The following is a 24,427-nucleotide window of genomic DNA, read 5'->3' on the forward strand; positions in this document are numbered from 1 at the left end:
AACTTCGGTTTTTTTTGGCTATTTTTATAAGTAATTAGTGTAAATGGTTATTTTTTGTCATTTTCTATTTATTGAAAATAACTCTTATACAATGATTATAAACTCGTATCGTATGCATTTTAAAGTATTTTACTTTCCGTGACGGAAGTTCATTATAGAGGCGGAAGAAGATAAAGGGAGAAAAGTGCGCCAAACTTCAAACCTGAAAGTATGCAGACTTGTCACTGAATGTGAGAGAGAATAATGGTGATGCTGTGCTTCCTACTGGATTTGCGGACGTTATCGCCTCCGTTACTTCGAGATCTAAAGCAGGCATGGATCAATTAATTTATAAATATTTATATCGATTAATGAATCTTCTCCGAACATCGAATTCGATCTATAGAACTACATTTGTTTAAGAAGAATTCGTAAATCGTCTTGATATAAGTTACTAAATCATTTAAGAAACTCGTTGTTTGCCAGTCATTACTGCAGCTAGCGAATTTCTACGCAATTTCAAGTCCTGGAGGTCACAGATCGATCTCAAAGTCGAAATCACTACTTGATAAGATCGGGCTTTGCTATGTCTTCAAAAATCGAGTGTCCTGTTCCACGGAGGTATGTGATTATTCGTACTTCAACTTATCGGTCCAAAAGAATTGTAGGCCGTTTATGTTCTGCTATTGATAAGATAGCTTTGTTTAACTTCATTATGTGAAAAATTAACATGAGTGTGATGAAAATGCGAATAATGTTCAAACTGATGCAGTTAAGGTTTTAGAATTTAAAATGCTAGGTACTACTTGTTATAATATTTAATCTGAACATATGAACTGAATCAATAGGAGCTATTAACTTAAATCGTTCAAAAGTACTTAAAATGTATGCAAAGAGGATGGGCTTCATCTGTTTCGAAATAAGAGACACGCTTTGACATTTTTTGTTTAGCAGGCAGGTCATACTTGTTTTCATATTGATCAGACAACAACTTAATGTCAGTATTTAATTATTCTTGTGACTTGTACTGCAGTCTGCAATCTGAATTCTTCTTACACCTGTTCTTTGTGATTTCTATTATGTTCTTTGGCTCATAGCAGATGAAGGTAGCATACAGGCCAAGTGGAAATTTCAGTCTCCGTGATTTTCATCATGCTGTTAACAACTTGCCTCATGATGCCTTCTTGCCAGAACTCAACAATTGTATAGCTGTCTCATGTTGTGGTAATGGAATTTTTGTGTTATTGAATGCAGATAACTTTCTAGGATATTCATTCTGTATCCATTGTGTTGCTTTATAGCTTCTTTACCTCTTTTGTAAATTTATTCGTCTTCTTTACCATTAGATGTCCACCTTGCAAGTGTCCTCAGTGACAAAGTTCTATACTCATGGGGAGGTGACAACGAAGATGTCGGAAGAAAAGTGATTGTTATTAGTTCATGTCTACTTGAAAATTTAAACTCTGTGATAAAGAAGACTCTAATGGTGAAGAATTTCAACAACCTCTTCTTTCTTGCATTTCACTTGCTACTGGCTTTCCAATATAATCAGTTTTGACTTCTTAGTTCTAAATGCTGATTGTTGCATCACTTCCTTATAGGAAGCAGCAGACAAATGTATATCAGTGGACTTTATATTGTTGGAGAAAGTGTCAAGCGGTGTTGGTGCTCTTTCAGAAAGCATAAACAACTTCATCAAGAATATATGTGATCTTGAGAATTGTTCATTCCATAATCATCTTCCAGGTACTTTTCTTCTAGTGTACGTAATATCATCCAAGAATGTAACAGAAACACTTCCTTTGAAATGATAATAGACACTATAAGTATGTGGCTGTGTTACATTACACCATTAGCCATATTAAATGTTCATATATGTAAAAATGAGGTAAAGAGTATCAAATGAAAGGGAATTGTGTAGCAAGTGCTTTTACAGAACACTTTTGCAGATGCAAAGGTTTTGTGCTCTCTGGTGAAACAATGGCTACAGGATTTAAGGGATGAAACAGAACAACTCCAAGCCCGTCTCAAATTCAAAAGAAACATTCTAGGCTCTTTAAACCAAATATGCTGCAATCTCTTTCCATCTTTCACTCACATCATTGATGACTTTGAACCCTGCCAAGTATTATATCTTTATATAATCTTTTATATTCTTTTCTTCTATATACAAATCAACTTTACTCTAAATAACAAAATACCACATATCAGTCATGCAGGTGTCATGGCTATCCATTGGATGATGAACATAGAAACAAAATGGTGAAGTCCACTTGTTGTCCAGTCACTGGCAATGAGCTTGACACACTTGATTCAACTGTAAACTCTCTCAAGGTTGGTGAGCAAACAGTCCTGTTCATGCCCTCCTTTCATTACTACACAAAGTTGCAGCATATCACCACACCAATTGACTTCAATATCATTGATAGAACCAACTTAAAGTCTTTAAGCGAAGGTGCTTTCATTTATCCTTCAATGTCATATCAACTTTTGATCATTTAGGCATCCTACTTTCAATTATGACAATGTACTTTCATTTAAATTCCATTCAAGTAGTTTAGACTTTACATCATGTTTCTTGACTATTACCATCACATTGGTTGCCAAAGATTATACATAGTTCACTTGTCTTACTTTCACTTAAGCCAATCTACTTTCAGTAATAGCAACATTCTTTCCTTTCATGAAAGTCTTTATATAAAAATGTTCCACTTGTTGGTGTTTTATCACAGGGTTGATTGTAGGGACTCCCTTTGTTGTTGTTCCATCTTCTTCCAATGAACTGGATGATATTGACCAGACAGAGTTAAACAACCAAGGTCATTGAATGTCTGCCTTTTCTGGTTCATGTTTTTGAAATTCTTATACGAATCTTCTAAATGGTAATAAAATTTCTGAAAATTTTATCTTTGGATATGATTTTGCAGTATTCCAAGGACTTTGCAGTGCCCTACATTTTCTAGATCAGGGATTGGTTTGCTCATCCAGATGTAACACAGATACAATGAGAGAAACACCATTCAAGTGTTATTACATACTTCTGCCTTCAGATAATGGAGTGATGCTGCTCAGGGTGGGTCCCGCTTCCTTCTACTAACTGTAGTCTACACGAAATGGGAATTTTAACCAATGGTCTCAAATATCACCAATCTAAATGATCAATAAGCTGTCTCTTTCTTAATGGTTTCTCTTATTTTTTGTGACTCTACAGAGGCTCACAGGATCAGAAGAAGTGACACCTGTCCCTGATGTTAGCCAATCATTCGACTCTACAGAAGCTAAGGATATCAAAGATTCCATAAAAGCCTCTTTGCTTGAGGTTAGATCTTTCTTTGATTATTAGCTCATACAGTACCAATCTGTCTCAAAATTAGTTGGATTTTTTTTATTCTTTTGACATTTTTATATTCTATTATTTTGCTCAGATTGAAGTACGCGACTACAATCCCATCCTACACGAAAGGGGATTTCATCAAAAACTAAACATGCTTGTGAAAGAAAGCTTGCATTTTGGGTAAATAACTAGATATCTTCTCCTTTTAGCATCAAGTTTTGCTTGGATTTCATCAAGTCCATGACTCATGACACCTGGCTATATATATATCCAGGTCATTGCCTACCAAATCAGAAGAGTCACCTCATGAACTTAAATCAACTCAAGGAGAATCTTTATCTGAGCCTGGATCTTCAAAGCAATCAAAGGGTATGATAGCCTTTGAAGAGAAAAAAGAAATGGAAATCTCACAGATGGATTTGAAATCCGGACAAGATAAAATCACAGCACGTATAACAGAAGAGTGGGAGCAACTAATTGTCAATGAAATTCCTAATATCAATTCTTCCACTTGTGTTTCCAAACCAAAGTTAGATCAGTTGGTTTCTACACCAATTGAGAGTAATAAGCCACTGGATGAAAAAACTTCAAGGATACTAGAAAGACTAGAAATACCAAGAAAGCTAAAAGCTAAAGTTGCTTCACCAATCATCACCTCAAGTAGTTCCCCAAGTGACACATGCATGTTGACAAAGAAGCCTCTTATCCCATTTGGTCCAACTCAAACTTCAGATATGGGAACAAATTTAAGCCAGCCAATGAGACCCAACTTCCAAAGGGTCAGAAGGAAATACAGATAAATCTACATTGCTCTTCTTTTCAAGTAAGTGTTCTTAATTCCCTAATAAATCTTAAAAATAGTCCATGCTTTACATTTTGTGAACCTGAATTTAAATGAATAGAAACTGCAAAACTAAATCAATATCTCTGTCATGTTAGTCGTTGGAAGTATTTGAATTCGGTGATTGTTTTGAAAACCAGTCTAGTTTTTAAATGCTATATTAAAAGTACTTAAAGAGTTTAGAGTTTAAGTTTTAAACTAGTCTGGTGTTGGATTACTCAACTGAAAATGGTCAAGAGTCAAGAATTTAATTTTACTGTTGATACCTATGAGAACATTAACCTTAAAGTATCTTGGGTGGTTATTCAGGCGTGAGCCGATTATAAGAATGATTAGTTAGTATATTAATTTTAGTTTTGTTGTGATAAATATTAAGACAGTAGAATCTTAAAAGATAGAAGAAAACAGCAACCATTTAAGTGTAGGAGTTGAATAAGTAGGGGTTTGTACTATGGAAGAAATGAGCCACAACAATAAAGAATGATCACTAATTTCCAGTCAAAATCCTGCATCTTCTGCAAGAGAGGACTTATTGCTAGAGTATGTCACCTTGGTCTTGTTATTCCACATGGATTTCTAAAGTGAAGTACACCTTTTTACTCTTTGTCCCGCTTAAAAAAGAAGAAAACAGGAAAAACATTCCAAGATTATATATTTTAGAAATTATGAATTAACTAAATTACAGTGGTGTTATGTTGAATGTTGAAAGATGGCTGAAGTGACAAAGGAACGAAAGTAAACAACACAATAGCTTGTAGGGTTTCACAAGAGAGAATTTTATTCATTTCCAAGATAATCTCAAAAGATTAAATAGAACCCTCTATATACAGTGAATTTAAATTTGTCGGGTATTGCCCAAATTTTAAAATACAACAGACAGAAATATGCCCAAATTAAATGGCTAATCAATATGGTCATTTAAGGAAAGGGTGAGTTGCAAAAAAACAGACACCAAGTTTTACACAAAATTTTGATTTTGACATTGTGTTTTCTTTTCAATTAAGTCATTAAGTTTACAATTTTGTTGCAAAGTTAACCAAACAACCGGTTTGCTTCATGTGTTTCATGTTTCTTACTTGCTGACTAGGCAAAAAGTTTGTGTGGCTTCCACATATGATCCTAGTTGGCAAAAATTTGGGTTAAACTGAATCCTTATGTATATTTGTACTCACTTTCCCTTATTTCTTTTTCTTTTCTTCTTTCAGAGCATCACGATTTCGTGTGATGGCTTTCCAAGGTTGCTCAAGTGGTTCATCATCCAGAGTGGTGTAAGCGCGACAAGGAAGGTTGTCCACTGTAACATATCCTAAAGGAAACCTTCCTTGTCTTGCTTAAACCACCTGTGATGATAAACTATTTAAGTGGTCTTGAGAAGCCTTTGCACAAAATCGTGATGCTCTGAGAAAAAAAGTTAAAGAAGAAATAAGGAAAAGTGAGTACAGATCTACGTAAGGATTCAGTTTAAGCCAAATTTTGGCCAACTAGGATCATATGTGGAAGCTACATAAACTTTTTGTCTAGTCAACAAGTGAGAAACATGAATCACGTAAAAGAAACTGGTTGATTAGTTAAATTTGTAACAAAATTGTAAACTTAATGACTTAATTGAGGAAAAAAAACAGTGTCAAAATTGAAATTCTATGTAAACTTAATGTCTTTTATGTCATTTGTCTTTAAAGAAATCATGGAAACCATGTGATTTTACAATTAAAACTGAAAATAAGCTAAAATTACGGGAACTTCAAAATTGGAGGTCAAAAAAAAAAAAAACATTGGGATTGACGGGTGGGCAAACCGCCTTCAACTATTGGTCAAGAGCTCTGGCTCGCTGAGAGCTTTCCGTCCATATAAAGGAGAACATAAAACTCAAATGTGTACATCTAACCTTCCCTTACCCAACCTCCATATGGGAATTGTGTATAGTAGTAGTAATGTTTTTTTTTCTTTTTTTGAATGTCAAGTGGTGGTCTTAGACGAGATGGTTGAACTTTTCGAGTCAAAAATAAGCAAATGAATTAGATCAATCCTTACTTGCAGAAATTTTAAAAGGGTAGCTACTTTCTTGTTTGGTGGAAAATGGCTAATGCTTGTTACCTAACGCATTATCTTAGCACTTACCTGTTCATTTCTCTTTAGGGGTTGTATTCCACACAAGATTATGACCTTCAAAGATATTATCACCTACGAATGTGAGGTACAAGATTAACAGATTCTTTTGAGGATTTAAATTACTTTGATATATAATCATTAACAACAATATACTTTTTAACCAATCTCTTGCGTCATTTTTATAATTTTACAAACCCTTTTTATCTAACCAATCTGGCTTATTAAGATTTTTAAAATCACAATAATTCGCTCCCCTCAGAAGTCAAAAAGGATATTTCCACTGGGCTCTCCTGATGATTTGCTGCCATGTGCATGACTTATTAGCCTTAAAAAAATTGATTTACTTTGCACGTCTATTTTTTTAACTTATGTGGGGTCCATTTCAAAATTATACATGCTATTTTGTTCCGCTTAATATCAACGATGTACATTGTAAACTACAATGAACATCTAAAGAGCCGTGTCACATATATATGTGACTAATCTAATGGAAACAAAAAAAAGTCTCCAACAACCAACAAATTCTGAAAATGGAAAGAAATATATACATCTTAGCTGGTATCTATTTTTATTCCCTGTCACGCACAACCTATATTACATCATAAACATTTCTTAACAACAAAAAATAAAATTAAAGAAACAAAATTTAATTTATGACGACAAGCCAACCACCATGATGAAATGATGACACGCCATTTCTATAGAATCTTTCTTCTTTAATCCTCCCAAGAGCTTGATGGTGATTTTTTTTCCATTTATAAAAAATTTCCTCCCACTACTACCTTTGCTGGCAGCCACAACAATCATGGGTGGTGGTGTCGCTATACTCCTTGCATTATCCTTTTACAGCTCTTATATTAAATTAAAAAAATATTAAAAAGAAAAAAAAATACATTATCTTAAACTATATATCGGCGTTGATCTTTAATTCCCTGTACAGATAAGAGATGATTCTAGAAGGTGGTTTTGATAGCCAAAAAAAGAAAATTTTCTTAGAAATTCTCTTTGTGAAAGTCAAATTTGGTTGACGTCTTGTGTGAGAAATCTAAAGCTAATTGTTTCAGCTCTTTTGTTGGTGCCGGTGCTCCACAATAGAATACCCCTGCGGATTTAATGAGACAAACGTTTAAAAAAAAATCTCACTTGACATGATCCCATCACAACAACTTGTTGTTCAATCATATATGATATTATAAACTATATAATCTATTCTTACAACATTCTATAGTGGAATATAGAATTACAACAAGTGAAAGCAAGTCTATAATATGATAATATCAATATTATTATTATTATTAATTTATTATTACTACTACACGGTTTAAACACCCTGTTTTTTCACCATTTTGTATTCCTACTTTTTTTGGCACGATGCACCTTTCTTTGTCAATTGCGTTAATAAGATTTGTTTATTAGCACTAAACGTTAATCAATCTCCATTAGCATTAAACTAACCCCCAGCCACTTTAAAGGTTGTATTTTAGCTTTTTTATGGTCCCGCAGTATCATTTTCTTTAGTCCTATTAGGATATAGACTATAGTATGAAAAAGACTTTGGTCCAAAAAATATAACGCGTTTTTTAGGTTTCATTTGGTGCAAATTATTCAAAGGCCACCTTTAGTGAGTATTGACAAAGATAGCCACAGAGTTTATATTTAGCACTCATTACAGAAAATAGTCTCTAGTTTGAATTTATTTTCCTTATTTGACAAAAAGGCATAAAAGATATGATGTTAACTTAAAGAGAACAATGAAAATGAATTAACAGAGGGATAGAGAACTGACCTATTCTGGAACCCGTGTGATTAAGAGCGATGCGTTTATACACGTTGCGCCAATTGGGTTTAGCAAAATGAGACTTAACACGAGTCCCTGAGACAACATCGACACCATTTTTGGCATGATTAAGTGACTGAAGCATAGTGATTAGAGCAGACCTCGCATCACCTTCCTCATAAACACTTGTGCAATAATTATGCATCTCAATGACACCATTTTTGTCCATTTCAGCAGCCTCATTCATAACACCTTTAAACCAATCAAACGAACCCTGTTCCCTAGTCACCCAATAAAAGTATGCTCTCGTTGTTTTGAAGTTATTCGCACTTGTTGGCCCTGATTTATTCTTTTGTAGTTTGCCAGTGTCACTGCTACCTCTTTCCAAGGCACTCTCTTCCTCTTCTTTGGCTTTCATGTTATTCACAATATCTTTCACAATACTGATCATAGGGGTTGCTCCTATTCCTAACCCCACTAGTAACACCACGTCGTATTTTTTGTAGTCTTGTGCTGGTGCTCCATATGGACCGTCGATTAAAACTCTTGGGAAACTGTTAAAAAAGGTTAAAAAAAAAGTTTAGGTGAAAATTGAAATACCATCAAATGATACATGAGAAATGTTGGAAAATATTTGCTATATTAGTCAAGGCAGAATCTTTTTTGGTTGAAAAAGATCACATGTTTGAACCACATTGAAAAAGTCCAAAATTCATGCCAACTTTTTTTGTAATCTGTTAGATGTCCTTGTTTGCATGATCTACTCGAGGCTTTAGGTGCAAAAGAAAGGTGGTATGTTTTCATACTAAACGGTAAGAACTAGAATGTAATATTGTTCTCATCTTTGGAAACTTTAAGATATTATATGGTTCGGTTTTAATATATAAATATATAAATTAAAATCTAGAAACAGTTGAACTTGCTTACTTTGGATTTTCTCCTTGGCAATCAGCTCTTAAGAGCCCACTTTTTCCATTACGTGGAGGTTGACATACCTACCAAAGACCAAAAGAAACTGTTAGGTGATAATAAAGCAACTCACATGCCATAAAGGACCCTAAATTACCAACACTAGATAGGTAAAATGGTCATTTACATAGAATCAGACATTTTAATTATTCCGAAAAAAAAAACTTTTATTAATAGGAAAAAAAGTAACTCTTAATGGACTTAATAATGTAGACATGACAAGTTTACCTCTGAAAATACTACTTTAAGTTGCCTAGTCCAATCACCGAGAGTTCGTATATGCACGCTGAGGTAGTCATCACCAGGGGCAGATGTGATGGAAAACGGGTGCCTGTGGACATCATGTATATATTAATCATTAACTTCCCTTCCCTTTATATATCACTTATTAGTGTGAATCTGAATTAGGCTCTTACTCACCATTCAAATGGGGAAACGGCAGCACAGTTGACAAACATGTATTGCCCACTCTTGTATTTAAAGCCTTGTGGCTTCGACATATGAATTGCCAACACATTTCCAGGATAAACCGCCACCTTTAATTAACACCAAAAATATCGTTACATATATATACTATCTTTAGATAAATTAAAAAGAAAAAAATACTAGTAATAAAGTTAATCCCATGAATTAATGTAAAATTATACCTTAAGTATCTTGACCGGCTTCACACTAGACCGAAACGCCCTTATTAATCTCTCACACGCATATAGGAAGATTGGCACCGCCAAGTACATCCATGTCTGCATCCATTATCATGATTTAGTTGAATAAGAAAATTGGAATTACCAATTTCAAAAATCAATCTAACATTAAAAACTAACCGTCTTCTTGGATGTTTTCTTGGTGAGATAAAGTTTGAACCCGTGAACTATTAGCAACGTGTAGACAATAACAAACAAATGATGGGAGTACCAAAATGCATTAAACCCCGTGAGTTTCTTCAAAAACGATGGTAGATTAAGCTTTCCCCGTCTAAGCCATGGTGTTGCTAATGTAAAAGCTATTGCCATCAAAACCACCATTATAATTCCTGTATACCCTTCTGGTTCCTTCACAAAATGCCAATAGTTCTTGGCTTGCTTCCCGAAAAACTGTTCCATCGGTTTATACTCTTCCTCTGTCGCGTGAATTAGCCTCGGGAAATCACACGCTAAATGAGAAATCGCATGCAACCCAACTCCAATCGAAATCGCCACCCCAATCACCTACAACAATATATATTTTAGTCATTACAAAAAATATATACATAAAAAGTTTATTAATTATGGGACTCACTTTGTGAAAATTGAGATTATCGTCGAAAGGAACGACAACACCCAATTTGGTCTTGTTCCTAAGCCAGGTGATGGTGTTTCGACAAACGGGTAACAAAATAAGCGCCATGTTTAATTTAAGTGTCTCAGCTGCTCCTTTAGCAATACATACACAAGGACCAAGCACTTTATAGACTGCTCGGTCCTTGTACTGGATGTACTTCCATGTAAACAAAGCAACCATCACCGCTGTCCAAAGTACAATCACCCAACATCTCTGCCAATTATCCATTAGAAAGTACCTAAAATCTTCGTACCATCTTCTTATCGGATTACCACTGTGAGTCGTTTTCAGCTTTTGGCTCAACATTTGGCTCAGGTTTCGGCTTTCTCCTCTCACGTTATGTTGTGGTGCTTGCAACAATAACATCTCCAAATTCTCAATCTGTTTAAATTAATTAATTATTTTTTATTAATTGCATAACACTTTCCCACCAAACTCTACTTAACTTAATGTAGTTACGTTATAATCATATTAATCTTAATTCTTACCATGATGTAACCGAGGTTATCCGGGTCTAACTCTTCCATGATCAAAGCGGCGTATTCGTCTGCTTGTTTTTGAATATTCGATAACTTGTTTGCTGAAGCACTAAGGCTAATAATCTGCATCACATGGGTATCCGTTATCAATAATGAATAATCATTCTACCAAAATATTCTAATCTACCACTAGCCACCTTTTAAAATAATAATAATTTACGTATTGATATTCCAAAATCGATATACTATACCTCCCTGACTTCGTCTTCAGTGATCCTGCCATCTGCATCTTTATCAACCCTGCATTTAATTACATTTCTAAATAAGAATTCCACCCAGCTGAAATATATGAAGAAATAAATGATAAATGATAAATCCGATCCTCACATGTCAAAGAAAGTCTGTAGCCTTGAATCAAAACTCTGATCAGAAATCTGGTCCCAAAAATCCTTCAATTGTTCTTTGTTAATCGCGTCACCCGTTATGTTTCTCCTTCGAACTAATGCATCGAAAAGCTCCCCGGCGAACTCTTTCGAATCTTGGTTCATCCCTGGAATATTAAATTAAATAGACACAGAATTAATTAATTATTTAAAATATATATGAAGAACATCCGAACATGCAGTGACTTTTGGATTTATTAATTGATTAATTACCAATGCATTCCCAGAAAAGCGAGCGTGGAAGAAGGCCATTGGTGGGTTTGGTGAGATCGTCAAACCGCTTCTCCAAGGCGATCCACGCCGCACCTCCGTCGTTCTTGCTGATAAACTTAAGTCCCTTGAGAGCATAAGTTGCAGCGGATTTAGTTCTCTCTAAACGACTGGCGGGTTGCCGTTTCGAGAATGAAGTCAACCGTTTTAACTCTTCAGACACCTGCCGGATCCTCGACGATGCATTTCGCACCACCGACGAACCAAAAGACGACCTCTTTTCCAATCCTTTAGCTAACAAAGTCAGCTCAGGATCCTCCACGTCAGCTCCATCGGCTGTCTTCAGGCTGTGTAACGCCACCGAGTCGTCACGGACGTCCAAAGTGATTTCCACGTAGTCGTCATTGCTCGACTTCACGCTGCCGCTACTACTCCCCGGAGCACCGTCGGGAATATTAAACCTAGGGCTTTTCCGGTGACCTCTTTTGTTCAACGGCCCACTTAACGGACCGCTGAATGCCTTCCTGTCAACAGCTACAACCTCCGTGTCGGAGTGGTAATGGTCATGGCGGTTATAATTTTCCGGCAACCCAGTTCTTCCGTCATCCGTACCCATCTTTTGCATTTGCTTCCGAAACTATAACCAAATTGAAAATCTGAAGAGCGTGGATAGAATATATGTTTAGTTAACAAGAGGAAAAATGTGAAGAATAATGGCCTGGTGGGGTTGTTTTGTATATAGGGTTGTTTTTGAGGTTACGAGGGAGGAGAGGCCTCCCACTTATATGCTGAAATTAAAGCGTGTGCGAGTGATAGAGAGAGGAACGAAAGAAGTCAATGAAAAGCTAAATGGGTTGTCTGACCAACTGCTCATTTGAGCACCTTCCTTTTATTTGTTTATTTTAAATTTTAAATTTAAATTGGTTCTAAATTTCTATAAAAGGCTAAAACCAGGGACTATATTCTACATACAGAACCAACGGTTCAAGGCTTGAAACTTGAAACCGCCTTCACTAATTCCGTTTTTCCTTTTCGAAATTAATAGCTAACTTCATTTATTATTTTATCAACAGACAACATATTGTGATTATTTAATTTTAACAAAATTATAGAAATGATCCTACGTAGTCTACAAAGAAATCATAGATTAATTCTATATGTTTTCAATTTTTTGTGTGGTTGTCATGTAAAACATTTATATTCACATATGTATTCTACAAAATTATTTTTTTGTATTTACTTTTATTTTATATCCATATACTATATTAATTTTCATGGTCTTGTCTACTGTACACTTAACGTTCTTTGTATATTGACCAAAGTTGTTTTTATTTTCTTTGTATATTGGTCACAGTTGTTTTTATTTTCTCATTCTAAGTCCCGTTTTCCCATATACAATTGCCACACTATTTTCCTCTCTCTTCCGTCTACCGACTATTATTACTGTTTACAGTTTCTTCTCTCATCCTTGTCTGATCGCTATTCTCTATTGGGTCGGTGTCATCTTATTAATCGGTTGATGAGAGGGAGTGATTTGGGTTTTGGTTCAGCAGAGGGATTTCTGTTCTGCTTCAACATTCGTTCTTCTCATGCTTAGGCTTTGACGATTAATCATAGAAGGTTGGAATCGTGTTATTTTTATACGTACGTTGTTGTTTGTAAATAATGAGAGGTTTTGATTTCAAGATTGATTTGGGTTTAGGTTTTGGGATTGATTGAGGTTTTGTTTGCGCATCGGGATTTCTACTCTGCTTCAACATCTGTTCTTCTCCTGCTTATATTTTGGCGATTTCTGATCAAATGTGGGTATCGTATTATTTATTATATTGTTGTTGATCATTTGTTGTTGAATTTTTGGGTCAATGTTTTCCACGTAAACGAAGTAAAGGTTTTGCTTTTGTTCCTTCTGTTTCAAGACGCTCACGTAGAAATTTGGTTGTAGTGCATGTTCCTGTATTGCCTGTGTATTACGACTGTGACAATTGTTCTTGTATTTACAAATTATGTGGTGCCATGCTTTGGTATAATGAGAGGGTTCTGTATCTGTCACGGGCTGATAATCTGCGGTACACAATGTGACAACCCAAAAATTTCCGTTAGTTTTAACGTCGAAATTAAATACGTCAAAAATTAGCCAAATTATCCCAAAAATATTTTTGACCGGATTTAAACCCTCTGGAATATTTTAAATAATATTCGTTAAGCAAACCAAAATTTAGGTGGTATAACTTTAAAAATTTGCCGTGTTTAACGGTAGTTGTGAAAAAAAAAAAAAAAAACCCGTTCGCGGTTGGTGTCAGGTGAACCCCAACCGGGCCATAAACTCCACCCTATATAAGGGTTGAGTGGCACCTTAGACTCTCTCTCTCTCTCTACTTTCTCTCTCTACAAAATGGATTTTGGTCAAAAATCGCCCCTTCGAGCTTTAAATCGGTAAGTTAACCTTCCTAGCTTGTTGTTTATCTTATCTAGCTTGCAAATTCGTGTTTAAATTACCCAAAACCCTCAAGAACATGAGTTTACGGTCCAAGAACACCTTTATGGACCGTAAACACTCATAAATGAGGTTTAATGCTCAAAAACCCTTCCAAACCACTTATGGAGCTTAGTTATGACTTAGAGGCTTACATGAAAGGACTTAGAACATCAAAATCTTAGCAAATGGGGAGTAAACAGGAGTTTACGGTCTAAGAACATTCTTAGACTGTAACCCCATCTTCATGGACCATAAACACTTATTTAAGTGTTAAACTACCCCTCAAACACCTCCAAAAGCTTCCATGAGTGCCTAGAGCCTTGTAATCCTTCGTTTGATGCACCAAAAACATGATTCATGGACTAAAATGAGTTTACTGCCGTAAACTCATGTGTTTAAGGTAGTAAACTCCCCAAGAACATCTTCTTAGACCGTAAACTCCTCAAGGAGTGGTCATGGACCGTAAACTCCCTAAAATGGTCCATTTGGAGCCTAAACCACTTCCTATGCCCTAGAATTGATCCTAGCCTAATTCCACGAGTGAGATAAGACCTTAAAGCATCCAAGGACACACCACCCATGAGTTTACGGGCGTAAACTCATGGGGACATGGTCTTAGGGCCTTAAACTCTATAAAGAGTTTACCCTTGAAGAATAAACTCCTTAACTAGGCCATACACTCCCTTAGATGTTACCCGGGACACTCCTAGCACTTGACCAAAGTGTTTTCCGCTCATTAGGATGCATATACGTGTTTAATTAGTATTATAATTACTGATTGTATGTAAACATATGTCATCATATGTTAATAGGTCACTAAGTGTGTTCAAGTCTTTACTTGACACCGAGCACCCAACCGGCACCTCCGCCCGATCCACTTACAACACGTGAGTTCATACCCCTGAATTAACCTTTTAAATGTTTTTACATGCTTTTATGGGAGGGGAATACAAGTTAAAACATGCTAGTTATCATATCAATCATATGTGATTAATAACCCGCATGCACAAGGATTTATCACACTTTCAATTGTTTTACCAAGTATGATACTATAAATGGTTTTCCAAAACGTCTTTAATTGTTCAAATCTTTTCTCAAATTGTCTCTCACGCTGTATGTTTTACTTCAAAATCAGTTACAGTAGTATTTTAAACAAAGGTTTTCTTCACTTATATTGTTTTATCAGAAATTACATTCAAAACGTGTTTATGAAAGGTTTTCAAAGGATTTCCAAATGTCTTCAAGTTTATTCAAAAGGATATCAAGTCACGATTTTCTTAAGTGTAAAGGTTTTTGCAAAGTTTTCTTCTGTGCTTCTATACTACTACTTCGTTAAATGCTTCTACTTCGTTAAACGCTTCTACTTCGTTAAACGCTTCTACTTCGTTAAACACTTCTACTTCGTTAAATGTTTCTACTTAGTTAAATGTATGCCTGTACTTGTATAATTATATAAATAATGTTTAAAGGACTTAGGAAGGCTAGTTCGCCCTATTTCCTTTTCCTCGTTTGGATGTGGTCTGGTGGGATCAAATATCCGTCCGAAGGTCGTTTAATCATTAATTATATATCATGTATACATGTATAGACATAAAGGTTTACATCAGCCAGTTCATGTTCCTTGGGTAGCAAGGGCATCCTCCCACTCGTCACTCGTAGATCAGGGACACTAGTAACTATTATAGGAATAGTTAGGAAGCTCTATTCACTCTTTCTAGTACGAGAATTCCACAGGAGTCAGTTCATACGCGAGTCTATATCATTTCTCCAGCGCCTCTAATAGAGTTCGAATTACGAGATGCATCTTCAGGACACGGATCTCCCCGTCGTCGAGTTGGTAACCAGAGTCTCCTGTAGGGAGAGCGGACATTGTGTGTATAGATCTATACGGGACTGACACTCCCGCACCCTGACTGCTAGCTACAGTCCATGGCCTACCAAGCCAAGGGGTGACAAATGTCATATTTATTCCGACGCTTGCAGGGCGTCAAGTACTCTAGTGTCAATCAGTATGGTTACGAGTATCTCCATGTTTGCCTTATAATTCATGGCCTTAAGGTAACGAGAATTAACACTGTATTCTGGAAACAACACTCTTAGGATCACTCTTTGTTTTAGACCTTGCTAGCTGTATCTTTTATTCGATACTGTCTGGGGTATGTGATTCTTTGTTTTAGACCTTGCTAGCTGTATCTTTCATTTGATACTGTCTGGGGTCTGTGTTTCTTTGTTTTAGACCTTGCTAGTCGTATCGTACATTTGATACCGTCTGGGGTCTGTGTTTCCTTATGTTAGACTGAGCCAGGCGTATCATTCATTCGATACTCTCCTGGAGTCTATGATTTCTTTTGCCTTAGTCAGCAGTATTTCCTGCTGAGGCATATGTTATTTTTCCCTAATGTTTTTACTAGTGATATTCTCCTACTTCCTTTAAAATCAAATACCATATTTTGGTAATGATAGTATTTTAGGGAAAATTACTCTTTAAAACATAACTCTGTCTGCTTTTATTTAGAAAATATAGGATTTTCTGGAAATGACTCTAATACACCGTTGATTCTAAACTACTACTTTTATAAAGTTATTTTGAATAAAATGCTTACTTACACAAATGACACTAAATACTTATGAACTCACCAGCATTTATAAAAATGCTGATACTCGTTTTCAAAATAACTTGTATTCTCAGGTCAGCAATAGACAGGTACATCTCAGGAGCTTTTGTTGAAGACAGTTTAGTACCGAGCTGCATCTTTACTAGTTTCTGTATTACTTTAATGTTGCTATGAATTGTAGCTTATGTAAAACTATTACTATTAATGCAATGGTTGTTGTACTTTGATTACTATACTGCATATGTTGTGATACTTGACATGCCGTCATCCACCCCAGAACGTTTCCGCCGTTCCGGTTTTGGTGTGTGACACACAAAGTGTTGTAAGCAAAGGCGGAGCTACCTATGGGCCAGGGTAGGCCTAGGCCCACCTTCAAAAATCTCAAAAAATCTTTTTTTGCTTATATATATATATATATATATATATATATATATATATATATATATATATATATATATATTCCAATTAATTTATAAGGACCTTCTTGAAAAAAAATTATGGCTTCGCCCCTGGTTGTAAGTATGGTATTATTGTTCTTCCTCCCTCACCTGCTCCACCTATTGTGCATGGGGGGCTTAGGAGGGGGGGGGGGGGGGGAAGTGGGCAGCTGCACAGGACCTACTTTTTTTCATTATAAAATACAAAATCATAATAAAGATAAGGGCCTTTTTTTTCTTGTTCGTCCTTGGCTTTTAAGAATATTTTATTTTTCAGGACCGGCCCCGCTGTTGTGTTATCACAACTTTTCGAGGATGGTCACTTTCTACATAATATAAGGGCTTATAACTCCATGTTTTCTATGACATCTTTTGGTGCAAAAGTTGATGACGAAATTAACAGAGGTCGTGGTCCATATGTGTTCAAGATTTCAAGTCAAAATTTCTATTGGATTGGTTCTTTTTGTTCAAATGATTTTGTAAAGCCACGTTTTTTTACAGTTGTACATGTACGATGATGAGAATGAAGTATAGCACCTAGTTCCTGGTACGTAAATCTTATTTGAGTATTCTCCTTCTTTTGCCTTGGACTCGGCGAGTCATAGGTCCGACTCGTCGAGTAAGGACGGGACCCGGGACATGTTTAAGTTGGCGACTCGGCGAGTCCATATTCCGGACTCGGCGAGTCACCGTTGTTGGATGAAACCCTAAGTTTCAGGGGTTTACACCCTATTTAAACAACATATCCGCCCCAGGCCAGCCCCCATTCACCCCCCAGAGCTCCCAACCCTCGTTCTAAGCTGGTTCATTGAGAGTTTGAAGCCATTGTTGTGTGTTCTTGAAGGTTTTAAGGCAAAAGGGGAAGTAGATCAAGAGGAAGGGAAGGAATCCAGGCATCTTTGTACTCCTTCAGCAGTTCCTTTGCGGTATAATCCGTTTTCCCCCTGTTTCTATGCTCATTACTTCATTTAAGTCATTCTTGAGCCAATCCCCAAGTTTGTATGTGCAAATTATTCCGTAATAAGCTGATTGGCCCTTAGATCTAGGCATGGTTGAGCTCCAGGAGCTCAGATCTGTTGCCTTTATGGACCCTTATTGCATCAAGACCCTAGATCTACCCTTTTGGGTACATATTGAACCCTAAAATCCATATTGGTGAATATCTACACATACAGTTGGAAACTTTACGTGTGATTTGTGTTCTAGGAGTCCAGATCTGTGAATGGCATGGACTGGAATCGAGCAGATCTGTGTATTTAGTGAGTGCATGGCAACGACTCAGCGAGTCTGTTCGCGAGTCTCCGAGTTTGTCCCCGTTTCGTAGTGTCGGGTGAGCAGTGAGTCACGGGGTGTGACTCAGTAGGTCAGAAGCTGAACTCATCTATGGAGGAACTCGGTGAGTCAATGCCCTGACTCGGCGAGTTCAAGGCAATCTCCTTAGATCAAGAACAGACTCGGCGAGTTTTTCATACAACTCGGCGAGTCTTAGCATAAGTGTTCATCGGATGAAGATGAACTTGACGAGTTGTTCATACAACTCGGCGAGTAGGATGAAGGACTTGAGTATCAGTTTAGAAGGAGAACTCGTCGAGTCGTCGCCTAACTCGACGAGTAGAAACGGGATTCAGGGCAAACGTTTGGGTAGGGACTCAGCGAGTTGGAAAGCCAACTCGGCGAGTCGGGTCAACTGAAAGTTGACTCTGACTTTGACTTAGGTCATGATCAGGGGTAAAATGGTCATTTTACCCAAAGGACAGTTAGCAGTGTTTGATTGAGTATGTTGTGGGAATTGCAGCCGGAGGATTTCCGGAGCAGCAGTAGACAGTCAGTTCCCGCTCAGATCAGCGGCTACTTCGAGGTGAGTTACCTTCCAGTAGCGGTGGGTCTACGGCCACAATGCCGGCCCACCAGTAGGAGTCGTATGTTAGATGATTGTCTTTGTGATATCATCTAGGCTGCTACTATCTGATATGTTATATGCTAGCATGATATGTTATACGTGATAATAGTAGAGTTCGGTTGTTAGGACCGGAGGGTAGTCAGACACCCCAGAAATGTCTGACAGTACGTGATGATATGTTTGCATGCTGGCCTGTTATGTTATATGCGATAGAGGTAGTAGGAGGGGACTAGTCTCCGAGGATCGGTTGTTAGGACCGATGGGTAGTCAGCACCCCAGAATGGCTCGACATGGGTAGTCAGCACCCCAAAATGGCTTGACACGGGTAGTCAGCACCCCGGAATGGCTTGACACGGGTAGTCGGCACCCTAGAATGGCCATACCGGGTAGTCAGGCACCTCAGAATAGTCTGGCAGTATGTGTGTTATGTGTTTGTATGGTATGTGGTACGATGGGGGAACTCACTAAGCTTTGTGCTTACAGTTTACAGTTTTGGTTTCAGGTACCTCTTCGTCAAAGGGGAAAGAGCCGGCGCGGTAGCGGCACATCATGCACACACACTGGTTTCCGCACTTACGAGATTTTCTGGGATTTATACTCTGATATTTTGATGGTTTGTATGATTTGACTTTTAGACGTGATCTACGTTGTGTTATGGTTTGATCAAACAATGTTTTTAACTGTTGATGTTTTCTAAAGTAATGTTTTTAAAACGAAATTTTTGGACGTGAAAATTGAGTCGTTACATGAAGTATCTAATAGATTACGTTCTTTTCGCACTGACAGTGATGTAGTGTTATCTGTGGATGTCATTAATTCTTTGAGTCACATGTTGAATTCACAATGAGTACGTCCGGACCTTTAAAACAGCAAGGGATATGGCTGAATCTATGAGTTTGGATTCATATGGTGTATTCCTCTTCAATAATGTTCCTGACAGGAGATATGGACCCCTTGCTCCTGGTACTTTGGGTTGTATTGTCTGCGGAGATGATGTCACTGGTGCTGTTTATGATATTGTTATTTATTCCAAGTCTGGATTAGCTCAACGAGTTGGTAAGTTACATCCAGCGTACGTGCCTCTAGAATATCCTTTGTTGTTCCCTTACGATGAGGAAGGTGGTCACCTAAAATGTGTATTCGTGGTGGTTATCACACACAGAGAGAGAGAGAGAGAGAGAGAGAGAGAGAGAGAGAGAGAGAGAGAGAGAGAGAGAGAGAGAGAGAGGTGAATTTTTTTATTTAATTAAAACTAGTTAGAATAAATATAATAGTATAAAAGTTGAACTAAAATCAAATTAGTATTCAATTTAAATTATTTAATTTATTTTTCGTAATTTTCAGGGTTTTATAATTTTTTATCTAATTTTCTTGGTTATAAGTTGAACTTGGGAGTTGACATTGTTGTTGTGAGCCATGGATAAAGGATGTGGTAAAACTATGGTTCAAGAAATACGCTGAAACGATAACAGTATGTTAAATTTTGAATTTAGAAAGTGTTTGTTTTAAGAGAAATTAAATATCCTCCTACCTTTTAATCCTATCAATCCTCCTACCCATTTAAATGATGACTCGTGTCATATTAGTATCATAAAATATTATTAAATATCATTAAATGAGCATTAAATGTTATACATGTCACCATTTCATTCTGTAGGAACAAAAAGTAGGAAGATATTTAATTTCTCTTGTTTTAAAGTTTTAATATCATAAATTATTATTTTTAATTTGGTTGAAAATTTGAAACTTTTAACTATTGATTTTGAAATTTTTTCTTTTATAAAATAGCTATTGTATTTTTTGTAATCTGGTTGAAAATTGAATGACATTTGGATGGAAAAAATTGGATGAATCCAATAAGATATATTTGATATCCAAATGGATAAAACTGATCCCATCTAATGTTTGGATCGGTTCAGCTTGAGAAAGAGTGGGTTGACGTGGATGACCGTAAAATAAGGATTCTCTTACAAAAATGTTAGAAAAGATAGAAACCGATACTAATTTGACAAAAAAGAACCTGAACAAAACATCCAGAAAAAAAATGAGCCTCAGAAAAACATCCAAAAAAACAATTGTACATGCCATTACTCAATTGTGGCGAGATTCGCAAAACAAACCCGAAAATCAAATCAATAAACGATGGTTGAGAGATAGGATCAGAGTTTGTGTATGTGCAATCAGCCATCCATGAATCGTTTTTTTCTCTGTTGAAATATGTTTCAATCTCCTTTTCAGCAAAGTCTTGCTTCAATCGGGTTTACCAAAGTCGATAGTTTCAGTGGGTGAAGGTGCTTGCTAGACCTGGATGGTTTCAAAATTCGGTTGTTTCTAGAAGTTGATGCGTCAATAGGGACCAAAACCATAACAAAATACCACTTAGCTAGATCTACATGAAAAAGTTGTCAAGGTTGAGACTTTATACCTCCAGAAGATAGATCTAGGTGCACAAAGCCTGGATCCAAAAGCTCCAAGTCAAGCAATGACTCTTCAAGAAGTTCCCTCTTCTTCCTCAAGCACCAGAAATACACATAAATCACTTTAAAGCTCAATAATCACTCAAATGGAGGGTATGGTTTTGTTCTTAGGGTTAGAGAGGATGGAGGCTGAAGGAAATGAGGGTTGGAGGTGAGTTAAGGTATTTAAATAGAGTCCAAAACCCTAATTTAGGGTTTTAATCTGGCTTGACGAACGTAACGCGTTCTCTTGGGGAATGCAAGGAATTCCCAAATGCACCCACATCCAAATTCCCGTGTACGCCACACGTACCTCCCTTGTACGCCATGCGTACCCATTTTGGCCCAACACCCCTCTAACTTCAAATGGTCATAACTTTTACATCCCTTATCCGTTTTTGACGTTCATTATATCCACGAAAAGGTAACGAGAATCCCTACACTTCTATAAACTTTATTTAGTCTAAAAACCAACCTAAATTAAATACAAAATTCATAAACGACCAAATTATTAAATTACGATTATACCCTTGACCTCCGAAGACACAATCGAACAGTTGGATAGTGTTAACCATAACACCCACACCCGGGAAGGGCCAAGTTCTTCCTTCCCTAAGGCCCTAAGCCTCATGACCATTGAAGATTAGGCCGCAGCCCCGAATAAAGAAACAAATCCGAAACCAAGTGTTATAAGTCTCATCTTAAGCATGGCGTGTTCTGGACGTTTTGAGTTGTCCTTTCAGACCCTAGGAGGGATCCTTAGCCATAAAAATGAAGTCCCTTGGGTTAGTTTTGCCCAACGCATCTTGTAAGAGGTATTAATGGATTAATACCTTGTGTTAAGCTCTTATTAGGCATGTAAAGTCATAGAGTTGGAAACTTTATGACTCTAGGGTGTGTTTTGGTCATGGATCTGAAATATGGGCTTAAGTGATTAAGTCATTAAGCACTAAATAGAGTTTGGAAGCTACAAGGGTATGCCTCGCTTACATAGGAGTACACCCTACGTACTCGGTCAACCACCTCGATGGTGGTCTTCTGCGAGGCATCGCATACGCTAAGCGTACCTCCGGAGTACGCCCCGCGTACTCGCATGGACCAGCCTTGTTGAGTTTAATCGGATGGGTTGACTCAATTGACTTAGTGGGTTTTACCAGTGGACTTTGATTTTGACTTTGGCCAAGTTTGACCTTGAGGGTATTTTGGAATTTTGATGGAACTGATCATTTGATGGAAATAGGTATTGGTTAGAGAGCTGAGATTCAGAGTCGGACCTTATCAGTTTTATTCAGTTTGCGAGGTGAGTTTTCATCACTGCACTTATGGGTCCAAGGCACCAAGTCCGTCCGTTTGGATTGTTATCCTGGTTTATCGTATGTTTGTGTACTGTAGTGATCTGTTAGATCTATATCCTGATAGATATGATGTTAGCATGCAGTAATGATTTGTAAATATGTTCGTTTGTCTGATGCATGGTTATATGTTTATTCGTTATGTGTATGTCTACATGTCATGGTTGGTTGGGTTGAGGCGGTCTTGCTTTGTGGTGAAGGTCAAGACACCCAGAGCGAAACGTATAGACTGTAGGCCCTATGAGGCGGTCCAGTTAGGTCAAAGGCCCGAAGGACGGTCTAGATAGGCTGAAGGCCTTGTGCGGCAGACCAGTCATGCTGAAGGTCCTGTAAGCGGTCCAGATAGGCTGAAGGCTTTATATGCATGCTATTTGTTATTGTTATATTTGTTGTGTGTTGGTACTTTAGGGGAAAGCTCATTAAGCGTTGGCTTACAGTTTTGGGTTATGTTTCAGGTACCTCAGATGATCACGGAAAGGCGAAGGCGTGATCATGCACCTCCTCGTGTTTTGATTTATGATTTTGGGAAAACTCTGAAATTAAACATGTTTTGAAAACTAAATTGTAAACAATGGTGATCTGTGGATTGGTTTTAAAAGTTTAAATTTTTCATGAATTGTGTGGATGTTACAAATAGGAAACGATTACCAAATTGAAACCCTAGATTTTAGGATGCAAGTGGGTTGGGGAAGCAAAAAATGTGGGGGGAAGGTTTTTTGATTTGTTTTTTTAGAGAGAGAGAGAGAGAGAGAGAGAGAGAGAGAGAGGGTTGGTGGGGCCCTTTTTCGTATTAAATTTCATTTTTATATATATATATATATATATATATATATATATATATATATATATATATATATATATATATATATATATATAAGAGAAAACCTCATAAATGTTCCCTGAGTAGTGAAATGACGAAAATATCATTTACTTGATGACGAAAAGTTGAAAAAATTAGCAAAAAGGACCAAACATCAAAATTTTGAAAGCACAAAGACCATCTATAAATTTTTGAACTTAGAGACTAAATTTTATATTTATAAAAAAACATAGGGACCAAAAATGATGTTTTTACATTTTTAATGCCATATTTTCATAATACAAATTTGAAATGATAGAAATTTTTGATCATGCATTCATCTTGTCAAAACAAGTAACTTTTATATGCCATAGGAATGAGTTGGGTTGTGTTAACAAAACAAATTTCATAAAAAAAATATTTTGCTTGTAATACGTTATCTTAATTTAGTTTGAAAAACAATTGTATTTTATAATAAGAATGTAGTTTTCTAGTTAAGTGATACAGTTTTAATGAATTTTAAAATATTTTATATGTTTCTTTGTAACTATATTTCTTTGATAAAATTATTGTATTTCTTTGATAAGATTATATGATTAGTCTACTTGGTTTATAGATTTAGCAGAGTGAAAATAATTAAATTTTTTACATTCATTAGCTTTAATTTCTTACAAATTAGTCATTTATCCATGTAAAATGTCCGTTATATCATTTTAATTTCTTTAAGATTTTATTTTATATTTTATATTTTATATACTAATTTTAATTGAAAAATAAACTAATAAACTTTAATGATGTTTGTTTTCTCCTAAAAGCTTTTACAATCCTTTTTTAGAAGTATGCAGAAGAGTAGCCATTTTGTCCACCGAGTGTTAGTTTTTTTCGAAGCTTACAGGTTTAAAAAGGCATGTACATATTCCTTTTTCTTTCT

The 24,427-nt window shown here is 36.4% G+C and overlaps 2 protein-coding genes across 4 annotated transcripts; one reads left to right on the forward strand and one right to left on the reverse strand.

Annotated features, from left to right (window-relative positions):
* The first annotated feature begins 148 nt into the window (after window positions 1–148).
* LOC145068076 (uncharacterized) lies at window positions 149–23,258 on the forward strand. 3 transcript variants are annotated; one of them, XM_079015068.1, is made up of 13 exons: window positions 149–312; window positions 466–600; window positions 1,080–1,203; window positions 1,326–1,465; window positions 1,581–1,725; window positions 1,929–2,104; window positions 2,191–2,434; window positions 2,712–2,798; window positions 2,907–3,052; window positions 3,191–3,298; window positions 3,405–3,493; window positions 3,588–4,136; window positions 23,153–23,258. In XM_079015068.1, the coding sequence occupies exons 1-12, from the start codon at window positions 244–246 to the stop codon at window positions 4,111–4,113; spliced, it is 1,989 nt and encodes a 662-aa protein (XP_078871194.1). In that variant the 5' UTR covers window positions 149–243; the 3' UTR covers window positions 4,114–4,136; window positions 23,153–23,258. The 3 variants fall into 3 exon arrangements, with proteins under 3 accessions (XP_078871194.1, XP_078871197.1, XP_078871202.1); XM_079015071.1 differs by lacking the exon at window positions 23,153–23,258 and adding an exon at window positions 19,392–19,548; XM_079015076.1 differs by lacking the exon at window positions 23,153–23,258 and adding an exon at window positions 16,627–16,785.
* LOC145083843 (respiratory burst oxidase homolog protein C-like) lies at window positions 6,786–12,260 on the reverse strand. Its single transcript, XM_079023409.1, has 12 exons — window positions 11,465–12,260; window positions 11,196–11,358; window positions 11,060–11,108; window positions 10,818–10,931; window positions 10,288–10,710; window positions 9,834–10,217; window positions 9,657–9,752; window positions 9,430–9,545; window positions 9,238–9,340; window positions 8,968–9,035; window positions 8,050–8,594; window positions 6,786–7,365 (listed from the first exon to the last, which is right to left on the reverse strand). The coding sequence occupies exons 1-12, from the start codon at window positions 12,084–12,086 to the stop codon at window positions 7,256–7,258; spliced, it is 2,793 nt and encodes a 930-aa protein (XP_078879535.1). The 5' UTR covers window positions 12,087–12,260; the 3' UTR covers window positions 6,786–7,255.
* Window positions 23,259–24,427: the final 1,169 nt, after the last annotated feature.

This window comes from Lactuca serriola, chromosome 1 (genome assembly GCF_051521515.1).
Source record: "Lactuca serriola cultivar US96UC23 chromosome 1, Lser_US96UC23_V15, whole genome shotgun sequence".
NCBI classification, from domain to species: domain Eukaryota; kingdom Viridiplantae; phylum Streptophyta; class Magnoliopsida; order Asterales; family Asteraceae; genus Lactuca; species Lactuca serriola.